Genomic DNA, 22,612 nt, shown 5'->3' with positions numbered 1-22,612 from the left:
CAGCTATCTGAAACACATTTAAGTCATAAGTGTAGAAATAATTTGACTGTGCTTCAGAATTCTTCCCCCTCTCTAAATACTATTGGTAGTCTTTTCACTTTCTTTTAGCATAAGGATAAAATCTGCCTTCTTTCTGATATTTATTCTAGTTTGTTTTACTGCTCTGCATTTGAGGAACTGGTATTATCAAGATTCCGATTAAAAATAATAAATTTAATGTTCAGGGGTAGATTTGGATAGGATATTTTCCACGGACTATATGAAATATATATATGTATTCTTGAATATAAATTGTAATCAAAGTATGGAGCAGTATTATAGGGAACAGCAAATCAGATTTGGTCTTCAAAGTTCATTCTCAGGAGGAAGAGTTTCTTACTTAGATTATCAGTTCCAACTGTGAAGGTAGAAAGAGCAGATTAGCAAATGTTTTGTTTTTCTATAGAAAATATGTCAGAAATTAATTGGAATATGTGACCTATATATTAATTTGTAAAGGCTTGTTTACAGAGAGTCTGGACCAACTCAGTAATTGTTGACTTGCTGATTATCTCACTATGTGCATGCTGCTTTTCAGGGATGATAGCTCTTACAATATTTCATGATGTCCAAGGGATCAGAATGCATTTAATTAATGCTGAATTGATCAATACATATGATTTATAAATCTTAATGATGCAGATTAAGCCACTAAAGGAAACATTCTGTAGACAACAGAGCAAAGCCTTTTATTTGTAGTAAAACAATTTCAGTACAACTAATGTCTTCTTTAATTCACAATGAATGTTCTTTGGATTAAATTGTAGACCACAAATTAGATTATAATTTATGGTATAGATGTAACTTTACAATTTCCCTCCCATTGTTTTTACTGGATTAATTTAATTTTATTTATAATAATGAAATTTTTCGTAATAAAAATGAATGAAAAAGGTTTTGATTCTTTGTAGTTTTAAAAAATGTTTATTATTTTAAATTGTAAACTTTGGCTTGTCTTACTGAAATTCTCTCTCTGGTTGGTCTTCTTTATGAGACTTCTAAGAAAACGGATATATATTGAGTTCTAGATGTTTGTTGGAAGATTATTTACTTGGTTGATAGTCTGTAATAGTTTTACAACAGACTGTTTTGTGAGGTTTTTTTTTTTCTCCCCATCTGCAAAATTTATGGGCTGCCAGTGTGCTAAGGAATTTTTTCTTTTTTATTTAAACAGCAGTGTAAGTTGAAAAGTCTTTTGTAAAAACATGAAAGTGAAATTCATACCCAAGAAATATGATTGGTTTTTGGATTATCTAGAACTGTTCCCTATTGACATAGAATAAAGATTATCTATCTAGTTACTTTCTTTGATTGAGTACTGATATAATTTCTTAACTTGTAGTTTTACTTAAATTCTATTAGCTTGATTTTTTAGTTTCTGTGTATTGTGACCAAAAGGAGTTTAATTTTTCCCAGTTTTCTCCCTTCCAGATTCTTTTAAGTCCCATATCACCCGACTAAAATCTTTTACAAAAGGGACCTATTGTGCCTGAGTATTTTGGGTGTATACAAAATAATCCAAGGTGATGATGTTGCCTAGAGTAATAAAGTATAGCATTTAAGAAGCTGGAAAGATATTTCTTAGATTTAGCTAGGATACAAATACTCTGTCCCCCTCGCCCCCTGCCCCACATTATGGGTATAATTAGAAAACTGAATAATTAGAAACTAAGTACTAATAAGAAGATCAAGATGCTTCTTAGCTTTTGAGGCTTTGCCTTTTTAATGTTTTTTCTGAGTAGCGTGGAATACTATAGCTGCCCCAAAATATTAAATAATATATTGGGATAAAAAATTTGGGGACTGAATTATTATAGCTAATGATTGATTCCTGGTTACTTAGTGAGATTATATACTTCATACTTTCTACTGATTGGTACAGTAGTCTCTAATCACGTGTGACTATTGAGCACTTGAAATGTGGCTATTACCACATTGAAATTTTACTAAATGTAAAATAAACACTGGATTATGAAGACTTGTCACATATACCAAAAAATGTAAAATATCTCATCAATATATTTTTATATTGATTACATGTTGACATAATATTTTGTATATATTGGGTTAAATGAAATTAAAATTAATTTTCCCTTTTTTGCGTTTACTTAAAATATGTCTAGTAACAAGTTTAAAATTACACATGTAGCTCACATCATATTTCTATTATACAGTGACTTTCTGTACTAATTTTTCTAACTTTTTCACCTTCATAGTAAAATATCTCATGAGCCATCTTCCCTGAAATTTTAAAATAATTTTATCATTTTAGATAATATTTATTCAAGAAATATTTATTAAGAGCCTGCTATATGCCAAACAATATTCTAGGATACAGCAGTGAATGAAAACATACAAAACCTCCTTTCATATAGCTTATTTCTTTTGGGAAAAATATGTGATAAAAAAGTAATTTTTAGTAAAAATTTTTAAATGAACTATTATATATTGTAAGTATTCTATTAATTATTGTATATCATTTCATGTAATATAATTTTAATACAGTACTTAATTTACCGAGAGATATGTGCTATATATTGGCATTCATCGTGCTTGATGTTCCTCTGAGCTTCCTGGTTCTGTGGTTTGGTGTTTGACATTAATTTGGGAAAGTCTCAGTCATGATTGTTTCAAGTATTTCTTGTGTCCTTTTTTCTCTTCTGCTTCTAGTATTCCCATTATGTGTCAGTTATACCATTTGTAGTTGTTCCACAGTTCTTCAATATTCTGTTCTGATTTTTTTCTTTTTTTTTTCTTTTCAGTCTTTGTTCTGTTTTCTTTTCAGTTTTGGAGGTTTCCATTGATATATGAGTATCTTCAAGCTCAGGGCTTCTTTCCTCAGCTATACCTAGTCTACTAATAAGTCCATCAAAAGCATTGTATTAGTCTGTTTCTGTTGCTCATAAAAAAAATACCTGGAACTGGGTAATTAGTAAGAAAATGAAATTTATTGCTTACAGTTTTGGGGGCTAGGAAGTCCAAAGTCCAGGGAACACATCTGGTGAGAGCCTTGGTGGGTAATGACTCTTCACAGCAAAGCTGGATGTCACATGGAAAATATGGCAGGTGCATAGAGATTAACCTCCTCATCCACTCTCCTTTTAAAGCCGCCAGAACCACTCCCATTATTCCCAAAATGGATCAGTTGTATGGTCCTACCATCCAATCACCTTTTCAAGGATCCACCTTTCCAAGGATCCACCTTTCAATTACCATAATTGGATTTCTCACCCTCTTAACACTGGGGGTTAAGTTTCTAATACATGGACTTTGGGGGACACAACTCAATCCAAGCCAGGCATTCCTCATTTCTATCACAATGTTTTTCATCTCTAGCATTTCTTTTTGATTTTCTTAGAATTTCAGTCTCTCTGCTTACATTATCCTTGTATTGTTGCATGTTGGCTGTTTTTTCTATTAGAGCCCTTAGCATGTTAATCATGGTTGTTTTAAATTTCTGGTCTGATTATTTCAACATATCTGTCATATCTGAATCTCGTTCTCATACTTGCTCTGTCTCTTTAAAATGTGTTTTTTTGGTTTTTGTTATGCCTTGTAATCTTTTGTTGAAAGCTGGACATAATGTATTGAGTAAAAGAAACTCTAGTAAATAGGCCTTTAGTAAGATATGGGGGTAGGAGAGGTGTTCTATAGTCCAGTGATTAGATCTGTCTTTTAGTGAGCTTGTGCCCTAGGGCTGTGAACTTTGCAAGTACTTCTCAATTTTTCTTCCTCTTAGGTGGGATAGGATGGCTAGAGGGCACTGAGGTTGGGTGTTTTCCTTCTTTCATGGGGAAAGCTAGCACAGGCAGGAGAATTGGGGACTACTTTAATTTACATTTATTTATTTTATTTTATTTTATTTATTTATTTTTTGTCTTTTTGTGACCGGTAAGGGGATCGCAACCCTTGGCTTGGTGTCGTCCGCGCCGCTCAGCCAGTGAGCGCACTGGCCATTCCTATATAGGATCCAAACCCGCGGCGGGAGCGTCACTGCGCTTCCAAGCGCTGCACTCTCCCTAGTGTGCCACGGGGCCAGCCCTAATTTACATTTAACTGAATAAAGAAAGCAAGACTTTTCAACCGATTTCTTAAAAAGTAATATGTCATTGGTCACTTCTTTATCCTCATCTTACTTAACCTCTTTAGTATTTGACAGAACTGACCCTGTATGCTTTGTACACTTTTAAATACTTTGGTATCTTGATTCCATACACTCTTGAGTTTCCTTCTACCTCAGTGGTGATCTTTTCAGTCTCCTGTTAGGCCTCATCCTCCTTTTTTAGCTTCTCCTTTGCTCAGATAAATGTGAGTGAACCCGCTACAGTGATCCAGGGCTCCTTTCTCTTTGCTTATACTGTTTCCCTAGATAAACTCATCTAGTCCCTTGGCTTTAAATACTAATTATATGCCAGTGACTCCTCCAAATAATATCTTTAACTGTGACCTCTTACTTGAACTCTAGAATTGTTTGTCCAGCTACCTGCATTTGGATGGCTAATAGGCACTTCAAATATAACATATACAAAATAGAACTTTTTATTTTTTTTCTTCTTGAATCTCTGTCTCCCTAGTTCTGCCCCATTTCAGAAAATAGCACCACTGACCATGAGTTACTCAACCCAAAAACCCGGGAGTCATCCTTGATTCCATTCTTTCCCTTAAGCCCCATAAAATCTTGACCCTCAAAAGTCTTGTTTACTCTATCTTGAAACATGTTCTAAATTCATTCATTTTTCCTACTGCCTCACTAGTCCAGGCCACAAGTACCATCTCTCATTGGGATTACTTCAGTAGCTTCCTAACTGGTCTCTCTACTTTTGTTCTTGCTCCATTACAAATCATTTCTCTACAGAACAGCCAGAGTAATAATTTTTAAAAAATAAAAATGTCAATCAGATCATGTTATCCCTCACCTGAATCTGTAGTGGTTTTTCTTTGACTATATAAAATGTCCATGGTTTGAACAGTATCTGCCTCTCTGATCTTATTTCCTATTTCTCTCTGGCTCATTATCTTCTAGACATATTTGCCATTTTTGTTTCACAAACACCAAATTTATTTCTGCCTTAAAGCTTTCTATTATCCTTTTTTGCTTGGAAGGCACATACCCTAAATTCTTGGTTAGCTTGTTATTGTCATTTCAGGTCTCAGAGCAGATGTCACCAACAGAGGCCTTTCCTCATCTGCAAATCTAAGTTTACTGCTACCCTAATATTGTCTTGGTTATACTGTGTTTAATTTTCATAAAGACACTTTTAGAACCCTTATGTACTTGATTTTTTTTTCTAATTTATTCTGTAGCTACCATTTGCTAGAATATAAGCTCTGTGAGAATAGAAACCTTATTTGTTATGTTCAAGGCCATCTTTCTAGTTCCTAGGATAGAGTCTGTTACATGTTGCTTATAATATATGTATTAACTGAATTGGCGAATGTTTGGTTTTAGATTGAATATATATTAAATAGAGATTAAAAATCTAGCTTCTACCAAAAATAGACAAAATTATTTTTAGGACTTACTGTTGGCCATTTCTTTATTTCCTGCTTTACAGTCAACTGGCTTATTTCCATAATTTATGAATTTTCGTTTTGAAGGATGTCATAGTTTCTTATCTGCCATTCATGAGCACTTCTCTCTCTATATATTGTAGTATGGATAATCTTTATGCACCAAATGAAAACCAAATGGCTTTACTTGTAGCTAGGTATTCTCACTGATTTGTTTTTAAAATAGTTTCTGAAATACTGTAGACACATTTAAAGTGCTGTAGAAGAATTTTGATCACATGGAATACACCTTATGGAACTAATGGACATCATCTTGAGATGAATTTATAGAATTATTATTATTATGCATTATTTTATGCATTTCATATCAGTATTCCTTATACATTCTGCCTCTAACCAGTTGTCCATTATGCATATAAATGAAATAATACCCAATTAAGAATAAATACAATTTAAAACTGAATAGTGGTCAAAACCATTACTCAGTTAACCCAAGTGATAAACACCGTGACTTTTAGTCGTATGCACATCTAATTTCCACTGACTCCTTAATACATATCTTCTGAATATATTGTCAGATGCTCCCAAACTGTTCTGTTTTAAATAACTTTTTAAAAATGTTTATTTAGTATTTATTTTAATTTTGAGGAAGTCCAGCTTATTATTTTTTTAAAAATGTTTTTGGTGTCATATCTAAAAAATCTTTGCCTAACTCAGTGTCACAAAGATTTTCTCTAAAATCTTTTTCTAAATTTTTTCTAAAGTTTTACAGTTTTACGTTTTACATTTATGTCCATGATTCATTTTGATGAGCCTGACCATTTTTATATGACATGAATTATGTTTTAAGGTTCATTTTTGTTGCATATGTTTGTCCAATTGTTCCAGAACTATTTGTTTGTTTTTAAAAAAACAAAAAAACAAAAACCAAAAAAACTAATCTTTCTACACTTAATTGCCTTTGCATCTTTGTCAAAAAAAAATGTGTGTGTGTGTGTGTGTGTGTGTGTGTGTATTTCAGAGCTCTCTATTCTTTCCATTGATCTGTATGTCCATCCTTTTGGCAGTTTCACACTGTCTTAACAGGAAATTGATAGGTAGTATGAGTCCTTCAACTTTGTTCTTTTTTCAAAGTTGTTTTGGCTTTTCTAGTTCTTTTGACTTTCCATATAAACCTTTGAATCAGCCTGTCAATATCAGCAAAAATCTTGCCAAGATTTTGATTGGAATTGTGTTTAATCTTTCAGATAAACCAGTATAAACAATACTGAATAATTTAATCCATGAACACAGTGTATTGCTACACTTATTTAGGTCTCCTTGATATTTTTAATTGTGTCTTATATTTTTCAGTATATAGATCATGCACATATTTTGTTAGATTTATACCTAAATATTTTTGGAAGTATTGGAATTATTACTGTTTCAGGAGGTATTGGAATTATTACTGTTTTAAAAATTTCTATTTCTAGTTTTTGTTTATAGTATATAAAAATATAAATGATTTTTGTATGTGGACCTTGTGTCTGCCACCTATTAAACTCAGTATTTCTAGGAGATTTTTAGTAGATTTCTTGGGATTTTTCTATGTAGAAAATCATGTCATCTGTGAGTAGAGACAGTTTTACTTACTTTCTTCTACTCTGTATGCCTTTTATTTCTTTTTTTCCCTCACCCTATTGCAGTAACTAGGACCTCCAGCATGGCACTGAATGTGAGTAGTGAGAACAGATACCTTGCCTTAGTCCCAATCTTAGGGCAAAAACATTCAGGCTTTCACCATTAATTTTGATGTGACCTATAAGCTTTTGTGTAGCTGCTTTTTATCAGGTTAAGGAGTTTTCCTCTTCTTTGTAATATGCTGATTTTTTTTTTTTTAAATCACGAATGGATATTGAATTGTGTTAAATGCTTTTTCTGTATCTATTGCAATCATACAGTTTTTCTTTCTTAGTCTTTTGATATGGTGAATTTTAATGATTAATTTTTTTTAAATGTTGATTCAGTTTTGCATTCATGAAATAAGCCACACTTGGTTGTGACATATTATCCTTTTTATATATTGTTGTATTTGTACATTTATTTTTAAAATAGTAATTGAAATAGGTGTTGTTACTACTTGTGACTTCCAAAATTCTGAAATGCCTTTAAAAATCATGACCCACTGGTTTGTTTATTAATTCAGTAAAGAAATATTTAACAATTACTGTGTCAGGTATTATTCTAGTGCTGGTGATTAGAACATTGAACAAAATAGAGTTTTTGCCCTTAAACTGTATTGTTTCCTAGAAAGTAATACAATGTCAGGTAGTAATAGCACTATGAAGAACAATAAAGCAGTGTAAGGGAATGGAGAGTCTTAAAGTGAGGAGCTGAAGCTATTTTAAATACATTGGTCAGGGAGGACTTTCTCCTTTTGTCCTTTTTTTTTTTTTTTTTTTGTGACCGGTAAGGGGATCGCCACACCGCGCTCAGCCAGTGAGCGCACCAGCCATCCCTATATAGGATCCGAACCCGTGGCGTTCCCGCCGCTGCTCTCCCAAGCGCTGCACTCTCCCGAGTGCGCCACTGCACTGGCCCAGGGAGGACTTTCTGATGAGGTGACCTTAGAGCAGAATCATGAATGAAGTAAGGGAGCCAGTCATGTTATTTGTAGAAAATTGTTCCAGGCTGAGAGAATAGCAAGCACAAAGTCACTGAGTCAGGACCTGGCTTGATGTGTTTCAAGAACAGCAGAGAGGTCAGTGTTTGTAGAGTTGTAGAAGGTTAAGTAGTCAGGGACCTGATAACGTAGAACTTTGTAGGCCATGGAAGGACAACTTTGGATTTTATTCTGCATATAGTGGCAGACACTCATTTACTCACCAGATATTTATTGAGCACAGATGTTTTTTCATGTTGGGGATACATTAACAAAATAGTCAAAAATCCAACCTTTCATAGAGCTTAGGAGTTAGTGGTTAGTACAGTTGTTTATGCAATATGGAGGTAGTTAGAAGTGGTAGTTCAGAATATTTAGTTGGGAAACATTGTTATATACAATGATTACATATCTAAATAATTTAAATAATTCCAATAAATTTACTTGTATATTATGCTAAAACTATACCGAGCATAATTTAACCTTCTTTATTTATAGGAGACATACTCATTTTCATGAATTTCTTTTGTTTGTAAAGTAGAGAGACTTATTCAGGCTAGGATTTTTTATAAGTATATACTGGCAATAGGGTGCAGAAGGACTTCATGGAAATCCTAGAATAGGATCTGTGATAGGTTGGGCCTTCCAGAGACTGGAGGAGCCTAAAAGTGTAGCACTCATCTATTGCTATGTAACAAATTACCCCAAAATTTAGTGGCTTAAAGCATTTATTAGTTATAACACCAAGGTCAACAGTTTGGATCCCTGTTCTGGCCAGTAGCCAAAAAAAAAAAAAAAAAAAAAAGTATTATTTTGTAGTTTGTGTGGACCAGGAATCTAGGTATTGCTTAACTGGGTGCCTCTGTCTCATGTCTCTCACAGGGCTGAAGTTAAGGTGTTGGCTGGAGTAGCAATAACTTTAAGGCTATATTTTCCTTTTTGATCATTACCACTAGTGTTTGCAAAGAATCAGCTTTTGGTTTTGTGTTTTTGAATAGGAATGAAGGAAACAGAGGTAAAGGTAGCATCTGGGGACATACAGTATGAAAATGTGGCCATTTAAATGACTATCAACTATCGTGTGTTGAAACAAAAATTATGGAGTGTCATCATTCCTAAGTATTAGGTATCTGTAAAAGCTTTCTGATGTAAAAAATTTTTACTGACTATTCAGGCTTCATAAATCTTAGTGGTACTAATTACCTTTTTCTGCAAACCAGAATATATACTTTTATACTTTTTCCTTGGATAAAATACACTTAAATTTGTTTAAATATGGATAAATCTTTAGTGGTCATCTGGCACAGTCTCCACTGTTTTCCAGTCAGTAGTAAGGCCTTCTACAATAACTGCTGAGTATCCATTTGTGGAAAAGGAAAAAATATTGCAGGTATATTTTCAGGAAAAAATTTGTACATATTGCAGATTAGGTGAGTTTTCATTATCTCATTATTTTTAACAGCTGTGAGGTGATTTATATGTTTTTGTTTCACTTAGGTCTTTTTACAAACAGATTATTTAGTATATTTTTGGCTGAAAGTATGGGATTGAGTCACATTTTCAGGTATGATTACCGGATTCCAGGTTAGAATATATATACTTTTTATTCTCACTAAATATTGTTAAGAAATAGAATTCTGAGATGTAATTATATCCACAAACATTCATCAAATACTTATTATGCTAGGTAATGTGCAACTTTTTAATTAATTAATTAATTTATTTATTTATTCATTCTTAATTTTATTCTATCGATATACAATGTGGTTGATTATTGTGGCCCATTACCGATACCTCCCTCCCTCCTCCCTCTCCCCCCTCCCTCCCGACAATGTCCTTTCTGTTTGCTTGTTGTATCAACTTCAAAGAACTGTAGTTGTTGTGTCTTCTTCCCCCCCCCGGGTTTGTGTGTGTGTTTGTGTGTGTGTGTGTGTTAATTAATTAATTTATTTTTAGCTCCCACCAATAAGTGAGAACATGTGGTATTTCTCTTTCTGTGCCTGACTTGTTTCACTTAATATAATTCTCTCAAGGTCCATTCATGTTGTTGCAAATGGCAGTATTTCATTCGTTTTTATAGCTGAGTAGTATTCCATTGTATAGATATACCACATTTTCCGTATCCACTCATCCGATGATGGACATTTGGGCTGGTTCCAACTCTTGGCTATTGTAAAGAGTGCTGCGATGAACATTGGGGAACAGGTATACCTTCGACTTGAAGATTCCCATTCCTCTGGGTATATTCCCAACAGTGGGATAGCTGGGTCGTATGGCAGATCTATCTGCAATTGCTTGAGGAACCTCCATACCATTTTCCATAGAGGCTGCACCATTTTGCAGTCCCACCAACAATTATGAGAGTTCCTTTTTCTCCGCAACCTTGCCAGCATTTATCGTTCAGAGTCTTTTGGATTTTAGCCGTCCTAACTGGGGTTAGATGGTATCTCAGTGTAGTTTTGATTTGCATTTCCCAGATGCTGAGTGATGTTGAGCATTTTTTCATATGTCAGTTGGCCATTTGTATATCTTCCTTAGAGAAATGCCTACTTAGCTCTTTTGCCCATTTTTTAATTGGGTTGCTTGTTTTTTTCTTGTAAATTTGTTTGAGTTCCTTGTATATTCTGGATATTAATCCTTTGTCAGATGTATATTTTGCAAATATTTTCTCCCACTCTGTTGGTTGTCTTTTAACTCTGTTAATTGTTTCTTTTGCTGTGCAGAAGCTCTTTAGTTTGGTGTAATCCCATTTGTTTATTTTTCCTTTGGTTGCCCATGCTTTGGGGGTCGTATTCAAGAAGTCTTTGTCCAGTCCTATTTCCTGAAGTGTCTCTCCTATGTTTTCTTTCAGAAGTTTTATTGTTTCAGGGTGTATATTTAATTCTTTAATCCATTTTGAGTTTACTTTACTGTATGGTGAAAGGTGTGGGTTTAGTTTCATTCTCCTGCATATTGATATCCAGTTCTCCCAGCACCATTTGCTAAAGAGGTAGTCTCTTCCCCAGTGTATAGGCTTGGTGCCTTTGTCAAAGATCAGATAGCTGTAGGTGTGTGGGTTGATTTCTGGATTCTCTATTCTATTCCATTGATCAGTGTGTCTGTTTTTATGCCAGTACCATACTGTTTTGGTTATTATAGCTTTGTAGTATAGTTTAAAGTCAGGTAGTGTTATGCCTCCAGCTTTATTTTTTTTGCTCAGCGTTGCTTTGGCTGTGCGTGTTCTTTTGTTATTCCATATAAATGTCTGGATAGTTCTTTCCATTTCTGAGAAAAATGCCGTTGGAATTTTGATGGGCATTGCATTAAATTTGTATATCACTTTGGGTAGTATGGACATTTTCACTATGTTGATTCTTCCAATCCAAGAGCATGGGAAATCTTTCCATCTTCTTGTATCCTCTCTGATTTCTCTCAGCAGTGGTTTGTGGTTCTCATTATAGAGATTTTTCACCTCCTTGGTTAACTCAATTCCTAAGTATTTTATTTTTTTGGTGGCTATTGTAAATGGGCAGGCTTTCTTGATTTCTCTTTCTGCATGTTGGTAATGTGCAACTTTAATTGTAATTTTGGATATTAGGCCCACAGTCAGATTGAAGAACAGTTTAGTTCTAGCTGAGATAATGTTGGAAGTTGGGAGATAAAGGAGGAGTTTGGTTCCATTCATGTGTTAATCAGAAACATAAAAAAATGTTGCCCCTGGAAAAAGTATAAACATAAAACTTTTTTTTCTAGATATTTGATCATTTATTTTTACATTATTTTAGGTTTCCAGTAATTATCTGCAGGAATCGCCATGACCCCAGCTCTGAGGGACACAACAGCAAAGGGTATCTGCTTTTCATCTTTGCCACGTACCATGGAGTCTGACAAGATGCTATGCATGGAAAGCCCAAGAACTGTAGATGAAAAGCTAAAGAGAAACACTTTCTCTCAGATGCTGGGATTTCCAACTTCTAAACCGACTCTTAATACTAATTTTGTGAATTTAAAACATTTTGGCTCCCCTCAGTCTTCAAAACATTATCAGACAGTTCTTTTAATGAGTTCTAATTCTACATTGAATAAATACAATGAGAATTATAAACAAAAGAAAATAGGGAAACCCAATTGCAATAAGCTGAAAAACATACTATGTACTGACAGCAACATTCAGCTCAATAAAATCTTCCCTTCTCATTCTGAAGAGTTCATCAAAAAGGAACCTTTATCAGATACCTCAAGGCAGTGCATGAAAGATGTACAAATTATTTTGAATTCAAATATAACCAGAGATACTAATGTAGATAAAGTACAACTGCAAAACTGTAAATGGTACCAAAAGAATGCACTTTTGGTTAAAGTTACTGATGCTGAGATTAAAAAGGATTTATTGCATTGTGCTCAAAAGGAAATCGGACCTGGCCACTCAAATGTGCCTATTAGTTCCTCAGCTACTGAAAAAGAGGAGGAGGTGAATGCTCGTTTACTTCATTGTGTAAGCAAACAGAAAATTTTACTTAGCCAGGCTAGAAGAACTCAGAAACATTTGCAGATGCTCCTGGCGAAGTATGTTGTTAAACACTATGGTCAGCAAATGAAATTTTCTATGAAATATCAACTCCCCAAAATGAAGATCTTTCATGAACCTACCACAGTTTTGGATAACAGTTTACCTGAATGCACTGAAATTAAACCAGAAGTCAATATATTCACTGCAGAGAATAAATTGTGGGATGATACAAAAAATGGCTTTGCACAGTGTACATCTGCAGAAATCCAAAGATTTGCACTGTCTGCTACAGGGCTGTTGTCTCATGTTGAAGAGGGTCTGGATTCTGATGCAACTGACAGCAGCTCTGATGACGATTTGGATGAATATACCATTAGAAAAGATGTGGCAGTGTAAGTGCAAGATTATTATTAGACCTTTTTCTGTTCCGTATATAACAGCAATTGTTTTGGTTTGAAGATATGTTAAAAGGAAATAGATTTTCTAAATTCTTAATGCTATAATCTTTAAACTATAATTAACTTAATTTGTTAAATTTTTAAATGTTTCATTTGTTAAACTATTGTATATGAGTATATACATACTATTAAAAATAAATTACTCAACTCTTCTAACTAGAAAAATCCCGTACAGGAAAAATAAAACGAATTAGTTGTAAGTAAGCATTTTTTCTTATTCTTGAATAAAATAGACTATGGATAAGGCCTAAGTCTTTGCTTAAGTGATCTAGCCAACATGTATAGCTAAAACTCAAAAAATTTAAATATTGCATGTAGGGAGCCCTCATTGGCTTTGAGAGTTTGTCAGTTGAGGGTATGTGTAAATTGACCTGCTACCTTTTTTTAAAAAAAAATTATATACTCATTGTATTCATAACTTTCAGCTTTGGCCTTTACCAACTCAGTCAATTTTTGCTAGAGTAACAGAACTAAAACAAAACTATAATATCAGCTATAAGATACCTATTGAATGTTTATTGTGTGCTGGACACTAGAGATTCAATTGTAGGCAAAATATTCACAGCCTTTACTTGTGAGAGAGGTATTTACTTGAAAGCGAGGTATCTAGATATTAAAAAAAATAAAGCAGAGAAAATAGTTTTAATTATCACCCCACAATAATATTCTAGAACAGCTCTATCCAATAGGAGTTTGTGAGATGATGGAAATGTTCTATATCAATGCTATCCAATAGGCACTAACCTCATGTGACTGAGCACTTGAAATTTGGCCAATGATAGAAAGGAACTGAATTTTAAATTTTATTTAATCTGACTTAATTTTAATTTAAATAGACAGTTAAGCATAGTTTTAATTTAGCTTTCAGGGACTCTGTTAATGTCCCCAAATTGATGTGAATTACTGTGTGTATATGTAGCATTTTGGGGGAAGGAAGTCCATCGCTTTTTCAAATTCTCAGAAATGAATGAGAATCATTATAGAATTAGAAGCCAAATACTACTTTTTACTAATAAGTAGAAGACCAGTATAATAGTTTTTATAGTGAAAAATAAAAAGTAAAGCAAAGTGAGCATTTCAGTCTTTTGGTGTTCTGATAATCACTGTAATTAAAATTTGTTTGAATGTAGGGGCTATAATACTTATTAAGCACAGATTATTTTTCTGTCTGGCATTGTGCTAGTTACTTTACTTTTCATATTTCATTTAATTCTTTCAATAATCCTGTGAGGTAGTTGTTATTATTTTTATTTCACTTAAGAAGAAACAAACTCAGTATGATTATATAACTTTGTCACCACAAAAAGTCAAATAAGTGGTGGAGCCAGGATTTTGCCCATATATGTAAACCCATGCTTGTTCTCTTGTACCATACTACTTAACATTATATTATTGGTGCTTATAGCTACAAGAATTATTAGGCACTTGTGTTCTGAAAGAAGCCGAAATTTACCAATTTTTGTATTTATAATACTTCTGAACTAATTTAATTTAATACAATGTAGTATATAAGTTAAGTATTTACTTTCTTGCTATTGTTGAGAAGGGCTAATGGACCAGGTTTGTCTCTTTTAAGCTAGAAATAGAAAGAAGAAAATTATGTCTTCTGAGACTGTTTTGACCTGTGATGCTATTTTCATTAGTATTTTCTTTCACTGATTTTCTATGGCACTTAGTCTGCCGTACAATTTGTCATTAAATCATATTTTGTCCTTTATGGTTTGTTAGTATATCTGTTAATCTTAATAACCCAATTCCTATTAAAGGTAGAAACCACATTTTATATTTTTGTTAATCTCTTGTATATCAACCATACAATTACTGATTAGTCAAAACATTTTGTTTTAAATGCCAGTGTTGAGGGTTGAGATCCCCTTGCTGGTAAGCCACCAAAGGAAAAAAAAAAAAAAAATCTGTATTTACTTTTTGAGTTTAGTGAGAGAATACTAAGCTCAGATATTTGTGTAAAACATACAAAAATGGGAAATTCAAACTATTGAGAAAAAATTTTTATACATAACATCAAACAATATATATCCCATTTCTTTTCTTGTCAACTCTGCCAGTTTATTGAGTAAAACTGAAATGAAGTATAACCAGAAAAAATTGGGTTCTGGTTTAGAAAGTTTATTTCTCATGCTATTTTTTTCCCTCATAATCAACTGGAGGGGCTTCAGGGACTTTAGGCATACATTTTAGGAAAATAATGAATCTAAAAGGTTTAATATCAGTTCTTTAAGATATGCTTCTAGCCTCTTGCTTTACTGACCTTTTAATATTATGATGCCTTAGTAATTAAAGCCCATTATTTATATTTCTAGAAGTTAAGTAAACTTTGTTCTAAGGTGAAACTAATCTGATCTATATAAATCAACAATACTAAATCTATATAATAACTTTGAATTTTTTAATTCACTAAATTATTTGATAATTGCTTAGGCTGGTTTGTTTTTTGGTTTTTGGTTCTTTTTGCTACTTGAAATCTAACCAACATTTCTTGATTTCATACATCTTCCCATACATTAGATATTAAATTTTGTTTGTTTTGATTATTTTTGCTAACACTGATACATTTCTTGTGGGAAAGATTATTCCTTAACATTTTATTAATTTTGAAGTTTGAGAACAAGTAACACAAGTTTAATTATTTGTATTTTTTGGTGTGAGTATAAAAATGGTTTCTGTTTTAAGTTGGAATTAATCAGTTCTGTTTCATGTTATTAAATTCATTTTAAAATGTAAAACATTTATCCTGATAAGTTTATTTTCTTTCTTTTTGGTTTATTTTTATTTTATTCCTAACATTTCTGGAAACTCATGTTTAAAATGTAGTTTAAGGGCCAGCCTGTGGCTCACTTGGGAGAGTGTGGTGCTGATAACACCCAGGCCACGGGTTCGGATCCCTGTATAGGGATGGCCGGTTCGCTCACTTGGGAGAGCGTAGTGCTGACAACACCAAGTCAAGGGTTAAGATCCTCTTACCGGTTTTCTTAAAAAAAGAAAAAAATGTAGTTTAATATTTTCACACTTGATCTTAGCCAAAAGGCCAGGAAGCGATAGGTAAGTATTTTTAATGTATAAAATTCAGCATTAAACCTTAAACATAAAGTAGCAGGTAAAAAAGATGCATTTTGTGGATCTAAAGTTTTAAGTGAGTGCTAACACAATTAAATTCTCATTATCTCTTCGTAGTCTTCATATGAAGACTTCTGAACTTAAATCATAAGTACTAAAGTTGACTTCAACTTAATTTTAAGCAACTTGAGGGAAAGTACCGCTCTTTCTATCATTGTGTACCCACTGCCTAGCATTGTCTTCTGTTTCGTGGTTGTCTGGTATTTGCTGATTGAATGCATGGATGTTTCGGTATTTGTATATGTAGTTGTAAAGATACAAAAATAGGGGTTGGCAATCTATGAAATTTCTATATGTACTTTTTTTTCAGTTATTTCCTTCTGCAGTCACTTTATCTTTACTTGATGTTTTTCCCTTCCTTTCCTTGTCTGTAATACCAAACTGGCTACAAGATGTAACTTGTACATCTTAGACCCTACATGAATATGTGTTCGTGAATGAATGAATGAGACATGCCAAAATATGGACATTTAAAAGCAACATTTTATTATAATATTTAACCTTTGTAATTTCTAAAACTTGGTAAGTAAAAATGTATTATATTTATCTTAAAAATCTTAGATTATATTATTGTTATATGTCTTTTATTTTTCTTTGAATTTATATCTGATAGGAAAAACAGATTTCTTCACTTTGATCAGGAAATTAGCTGTGAAGGAATATAATTGTTTTAGAAAGTTGGAAAGCACTCATATTAGCCATTACCGTTACTATTGTTGTTTTAAATGTATATTTGACTTGCCCATTTTACTTTCCTTCTAAAAATGTAGGCAATATATTAATTTGTAATGACATTACTGATAGACTTTAAAAATAACTTTCAGTTAAGAAACTAGTGTGCAATAGAAGTTGAAAAAAAAAGTCAATTTCCTTTGGAAAGGATAATAGGATTTTATGTTTTTTGTATGTTTGAGATATAGTCCTTAGACCGTAATATGAATGTAATTTTTTTCTCCCATGTTCTGTTTTTTTTTGGTAGAGGAGCACAGGTTCTGGACACACACATATTATAATCATGGCTTGCTCTGTAACCCTAAGCAAGGCTACTCTTAAACTAGTTAAATCAGATTCCTCTTTTTTGATCTACCTTAAATAACCCTAGAGATGATTAGGTGAAATATTAGGTAAGAAGTGCCAATACATAATAAGGTATTGATAAGGCAGTCAATAAAGGGTGAGCAACTTACTGTTAAGCAACTTAAGCAACTTCCTATGTGGAAGACTGAAGCTTAATATTGCTGGGGGAAACTTGGTGAGCCAGTGTAAAATACAAATCTCAGTTTTAACACATTTTTGAGAGGTGAGGAGCAGGAGTATTTTTATACCAACTCCCATCAGTTATTAGTTGAAGACTGTTCCTGGTAGTAGTGTTAATTTCCTGGCACTTTGTTTTGCCGCTTGTGTGGCAAAGCAGGCTCCAGCAATAATAAAAAGAAGTCCTTAATCAAAGAAATGCAGGGGCTGGCATTTCGAAGTCAGGCCTGTATGTACTGAACTGATTAGATGTGAAGGGATATCGATGGGTCACTGACAAAAGTCTGCTATAATTATATTATTTCTCAACTAGTAATTAAGCCTTAGAATTCTAGCATTTCTTTTCTTCTGGGGAATGATAATCAGTTCCTTTCCTTGAGGATGCACGTCAGAGAAACTCACAGATTTTGACATAGGCATGTTTTGATACTCCAAGGTTATAGAAAAGGAAGAAACATGGTTCCTGATATTATTCCAGGAAATCCTTGATTATTCCAATATCTTCCAAATCATGCAACTGTCTCAATATTGGGGGGGGGGGAGAAATCCCATCAATTCCCCATATCAGTCTCTATATATCCATGTTTTTGAGTTTTATTTTGATATGTAAATAGGCAGGCTTGATAAGGAAATTCTTTTCAACAGACTTAGGCATTCACCCAGAAAGAAGGGAGAATTGTTGATGTTTAATCAGAGCTATTGGGTGAATCCTTCCAGACTGAAGAACAGAAAGGAATGAGGTAATTTCTTATAGACCCACAGAAATGAATACTCACAGTTTTGCTCCTGCTTTTGCATTTTGCCAGTGGAAAGGGAAAGAACTAAAAAGCCATGTAATAAAGTATTTCTTTTTGAGGAACTGGATAAAAAGGAGTAGGAACTCAGTAAGATTCAAAGGATAGAGAGACTGATGACATTCCATTAATAAATTGCAAACAAGAGTACCTTTATATTTGTATCAAACGGAGCTTACAAATTGTTTTGGGGTTCATATTTTACAATTTTCTACACTTCTGGAATAAATGTTAGATGTTTTATTTGTTTTACTCTATTTGTAAGGAAAGCAAAAAAAGTTTTGAATGAAAAACAGTTCTACAAAATTTGCTATGATACTTTAGGGAAGAAACTTATCTGTTTTGTGGGAGGAGAAGTAGAAGGGAAATGAAGGGCAAAAATTCAAAAATATAATTGTGTAATGGATTAGCAGCTAAAAAAATGGTAAGGAAATATACTGTGGCATCTGGACATCTTTGGGGTAATATTTCAATTTAAATAAGCACATTCGTTTTTAAAAAGACATTTTTAAAGTAATGTTGTGATCTTAAAAGACAGTATGTTCACCGGATTTGCTCATTGTTGTAAAGTGTGACCAACAAAGCTGAGATTGTAGCCTGGATCTTTCAATTCCAAGTTTAAGCTATACTGCTGTATCTAAAGACTTTAGGTGGCTTAGGCCAGAGTTAGGTTGACTGAGGCATTTTCAACAACCAAGTTACCAAAAGAAAGAAAAGGTGTTTGCTTTTTTCTTTTCCTTTTTTAACTGGCAAAGGAAAATTAAGCTATTACTGTAAAGTGGAGGTTTTCCATGAAAAAAGAATCATATTGCTTGTATATGTATGAATTTCTTTAAATCTTGCTCTAAATCAGTGAATCATAATCCTTTCTTTTTCACTCCATCACATCTGAGGATGACCAAGTTAAATGACTGTTTTTATTGCCTTGATTGTCACAGAATAGGGAGAGGTGGAAAAACTCATCCTTTTGGGCCACACTGTTAGAAAACTCTACAGATGATTATAATATAACTAATTTTTCTTGAGATTGCTATATATTATGTATCACTTAAAAGTTCTTTATACCTTCAGTTTTTAAAATAAACCACTTTCATGGAAGAAACAAAATGGCATTTATGCCCTATATCAGGAAAGTGGAATACTAAAGCCAATTTAGAGTAGTTATGCAAGTTTTAATTTTATTTCTCAGCATGAATTGATCACCTTGTTTTCCTAGTTTTGACAAGAAAGCACAGCTCAGGAGAGTGATACCAGCAAGATGGCAGAGTAGGAGATACCAGCCTTCATCTTCCTACAAAAAATAAGAAATAGACACTTATTCATGAATAAAAATAGCTTTGTGAGGTTTCAAGGGTCCAAGTAAGAATCTACAGCAACACAGTTGAAGGAAATGGAGAAAAACTGCACAAAAAGGTTAGGTGGGGAGATTGGTGTACTTGTGATATCTGGAGTTGCCTAGAAACAAAGAATGGTGGGGGCTATCAATATTAGGCCTGGGGTTGGTGCCACCATGGTCACCAGTGGCCTGATCTGCAAACAACTCTGGCATCTTTTACCATGGAAGTAACCAACAGCCATCACTGCTGTGGACTCCCATATGTAGCTTCTCATGTGCTCATGCCTTAGAAACCATAACCACTGCCACTATAGGATAACTTGCTCTGCAGGCCCTGTAACTGTGGTTTCTCTGTGCATGTCTGCGCTCTGGATAGTGGTTCTGCTGCCACAGTAAGCAAGCCTTTTCTTCAGAGCTGTGGCTACTGTAGCTCTGGGTGTACTGGCACTCTGGACCCTGGCTTTCTGGCTGCTCCATAAACAATTTCATTTGCACACTGTTACCAACATCATAGCAGGAGTTCCTGTATCCCATGCACAGGTGCCATCTTAAGCCCCAGATCCTGGTGCCATGGTCCCCGCATGCATGCCAGTGCTCCAGACGTCAGCTTTGTGTCTGCTGCATAGATGCTGTACATCAGACACTATTGACATCACCACTGCAAGTATACCTACAAGCCAGACCCAGTGACAAGGATCCTCTTGGCCATAATCTCTCTGGTGGGAGAAAAAGAGATAAGAGAACCCCATTGACCTTCATCACTGAAGAACCCAACAGCCCTTGCTGCCACTGTGGACACCACATCTTGGCTATTGAGGCCCTCTGCAACCTTTGCTAATGCCAACCTTAGCTGACAGAACTGTATGGAGATTACACTGCTGTACCCTCACTAGAGCCAGAGATGTCACACCCCACCCAGCTGAGCTTCTTTGCAGCTACCTATAGGCAAAGAATTTTTGCACTGAAACCAGTCTGTAAAACATAGAAGAGGTTACTTCTCCATCAGATACATAGACATTAATGCAAAGCAATAAGAAACATGAAAAACCAAGGAAACATAACACCACCAAAGGAACACAATAATTTTCTGGTAACCAATCCATCCAAAATAGAAGATCTATGAATTGCCTGGCAAAGAATTCAAAATAATTATGTTCAGGAATCTCAGCAAACAAGATGAGAACACAGAGAGACAACTCAGAAGAATCAAAAAAATAATACATGAACAAAATGTAAAGTTTAACAGAAATTGGGATCATAAAAAAGAACCCAAAATTCTGGAGCTGAAAAAATACAATAAAATACATACAAAATACCATAGACAGCATCAACAGCATAATTGATCAAATAGAAGAATCTGTAAACTCAAAGACAAGTTATTTGTAAATATCCGGTCAGTGGAGAAAAAAGAATGAAAAGAAACAAAAGCCTATGAGCTATATGGGATATTCTCAAGAAAAGTAATTTTTGCATTATATGAATTAAAGAAGAAGAAAGACGTAGAAAACATTTCTAAAGAAATAATGGCCGAAAACTCCCCTAGTCTGGGGGAAAATGTACACATTCAGATACAGAGAGGTCAAAGGTCTCCCGTCATATTCAAGCCAAAGAAGACTACACCAAGACTTATTATGATCAGACTGTCAAAAATCAGAGGCATAGACACTCTTGAAAGCAGTGAGGGAAAATAAGATCTGCCAACCAAGAATACTTTTCTTGGAAAAAATGTTGTCCAGAAATGAGGAAGAGATAAGACTTACCCAGAGAAACAAAGGTTGAAGGAATTCATCACTGCTAGATCTTCCTTATGAGACATGGTAGAGGAAGTTGTCCAAGCTGAAAGAAAATAATGCTAATTGTTAACATGAAAACATATGAAAATATAAAACTTGTTGATAAAAGGAAGTAAATAGTCAATTCAGAATACCCTAATAATGTAAGGTGGTATATAAATGACATATCTTTGGTTCAGACACATATAACCTATCAAGGGTGAATCATGAAGAAATAGAAAATCTGAACCGATCAATAGCAAGTAAGTAGATGGAAACAGTAATGAAATGTCTTCCATAAAATAAAAAAACCCCAAAAAACAAAAAAAACCTCAAGGGCCTGAGACCTTAACTACTGTTTTCTAACAAACATTTAAAGAAGAACTAATAATCCTTCTCAAACTCTTATGGGAAACTGAAGAGGAGGGAATACTTTCAAACTCATTTTATGAGGCCAGCATCACCTTGATACCAAAACTGAACTAGAACACTACAGGAAAATAAAAAATTACAAGCCAATATCCCTATTGAGCATAGATGCAAAAATCCTTAACAAAATGCTAGCAAACTGAATTTAACACCACATTTAGAGGATTATTCACCATGATCAAGTGGAATTTATCCCTGAGAGGCAAGGATGGCTCAATATATGTAAATCCTTAAATGTGATATATTAGCAGAATGAATCACAAAAACCATATGATCATCACAACCTATGCACAAAAAGCATTTGACAATACTCAACATTCTCTCTCTCTCTCTCTCTCTCTCTATATATATATATATAAATAAATAAACTTAACAAATTAGGTATGGAAGGAATGTACCTCAACACAATAAAGGCCATATATGACAAGCCCACAGCTAACATCCTACTCAACTGCAAAAACTTGAAAACTATTTTTTCTGAGATCAGGAACAAGATAAATATACCCTCTTACTTCATTTGGGCTACTATAAGAAAATATCTTAGGCTGGGAGATTTATAAACAACAGAAATTTATTGCTTAAACTTCTGGAGGCTGAGAAGTCCAGGATCAAGGTGCCAGAACATTCAGTGTCTCATGAGGGCTTGTTCTCTGCTTCATAGATAGGAAGGGGCAAGCAAGTTCCTTCAAGACTATTTTATAAGGTCACTAATCTCATAATGAAGTCAGAACCTAATCACCTCCCAAAGGCCCCA

General features: G+C 33.9%; 1 protein-coding gene across 1 annotated transcript in view; it reads left to right on the top strand.

Moving 5' to 3' along the window:
* KANSL1L (KAT8 regulatory NSL complex subunit 1 like) overlaps positions 1 to 22,612 on the top strand; it is a 124,730-nt gene that overhangs the window by 4,646 nt on the left and 97,472 nt on the right. The window contains 1 exon segment of the mRNA XM_063092705.1: positions 11,956 to 13,072. Coding sequence (XP_062948775.1) covers positions 11,985 to 13,072 — 1,088 coding nt within the window. The 5' untranslated portion in view covers positions 11,956 to 11,984.

Source organism: Cynocephalus volans, chromosome 1 (assembly GCF_027409185.1).
Source record: "Cynocephalus volans isolate mCynVol1 chromosome 1, mCynVol1.pri, whole genome shotgun sequence".
In the NCBI taxonomy this organism is placed as follows: Eukaryota; Metazoa; Chordata; class Mammalia; order Dermoptera; family Cynocephalidae; genus Cynocephalus; species Cynocephalus volans.
This window is presented reverse-complemented; position numbering and strand designations above follow the sequence as displayed.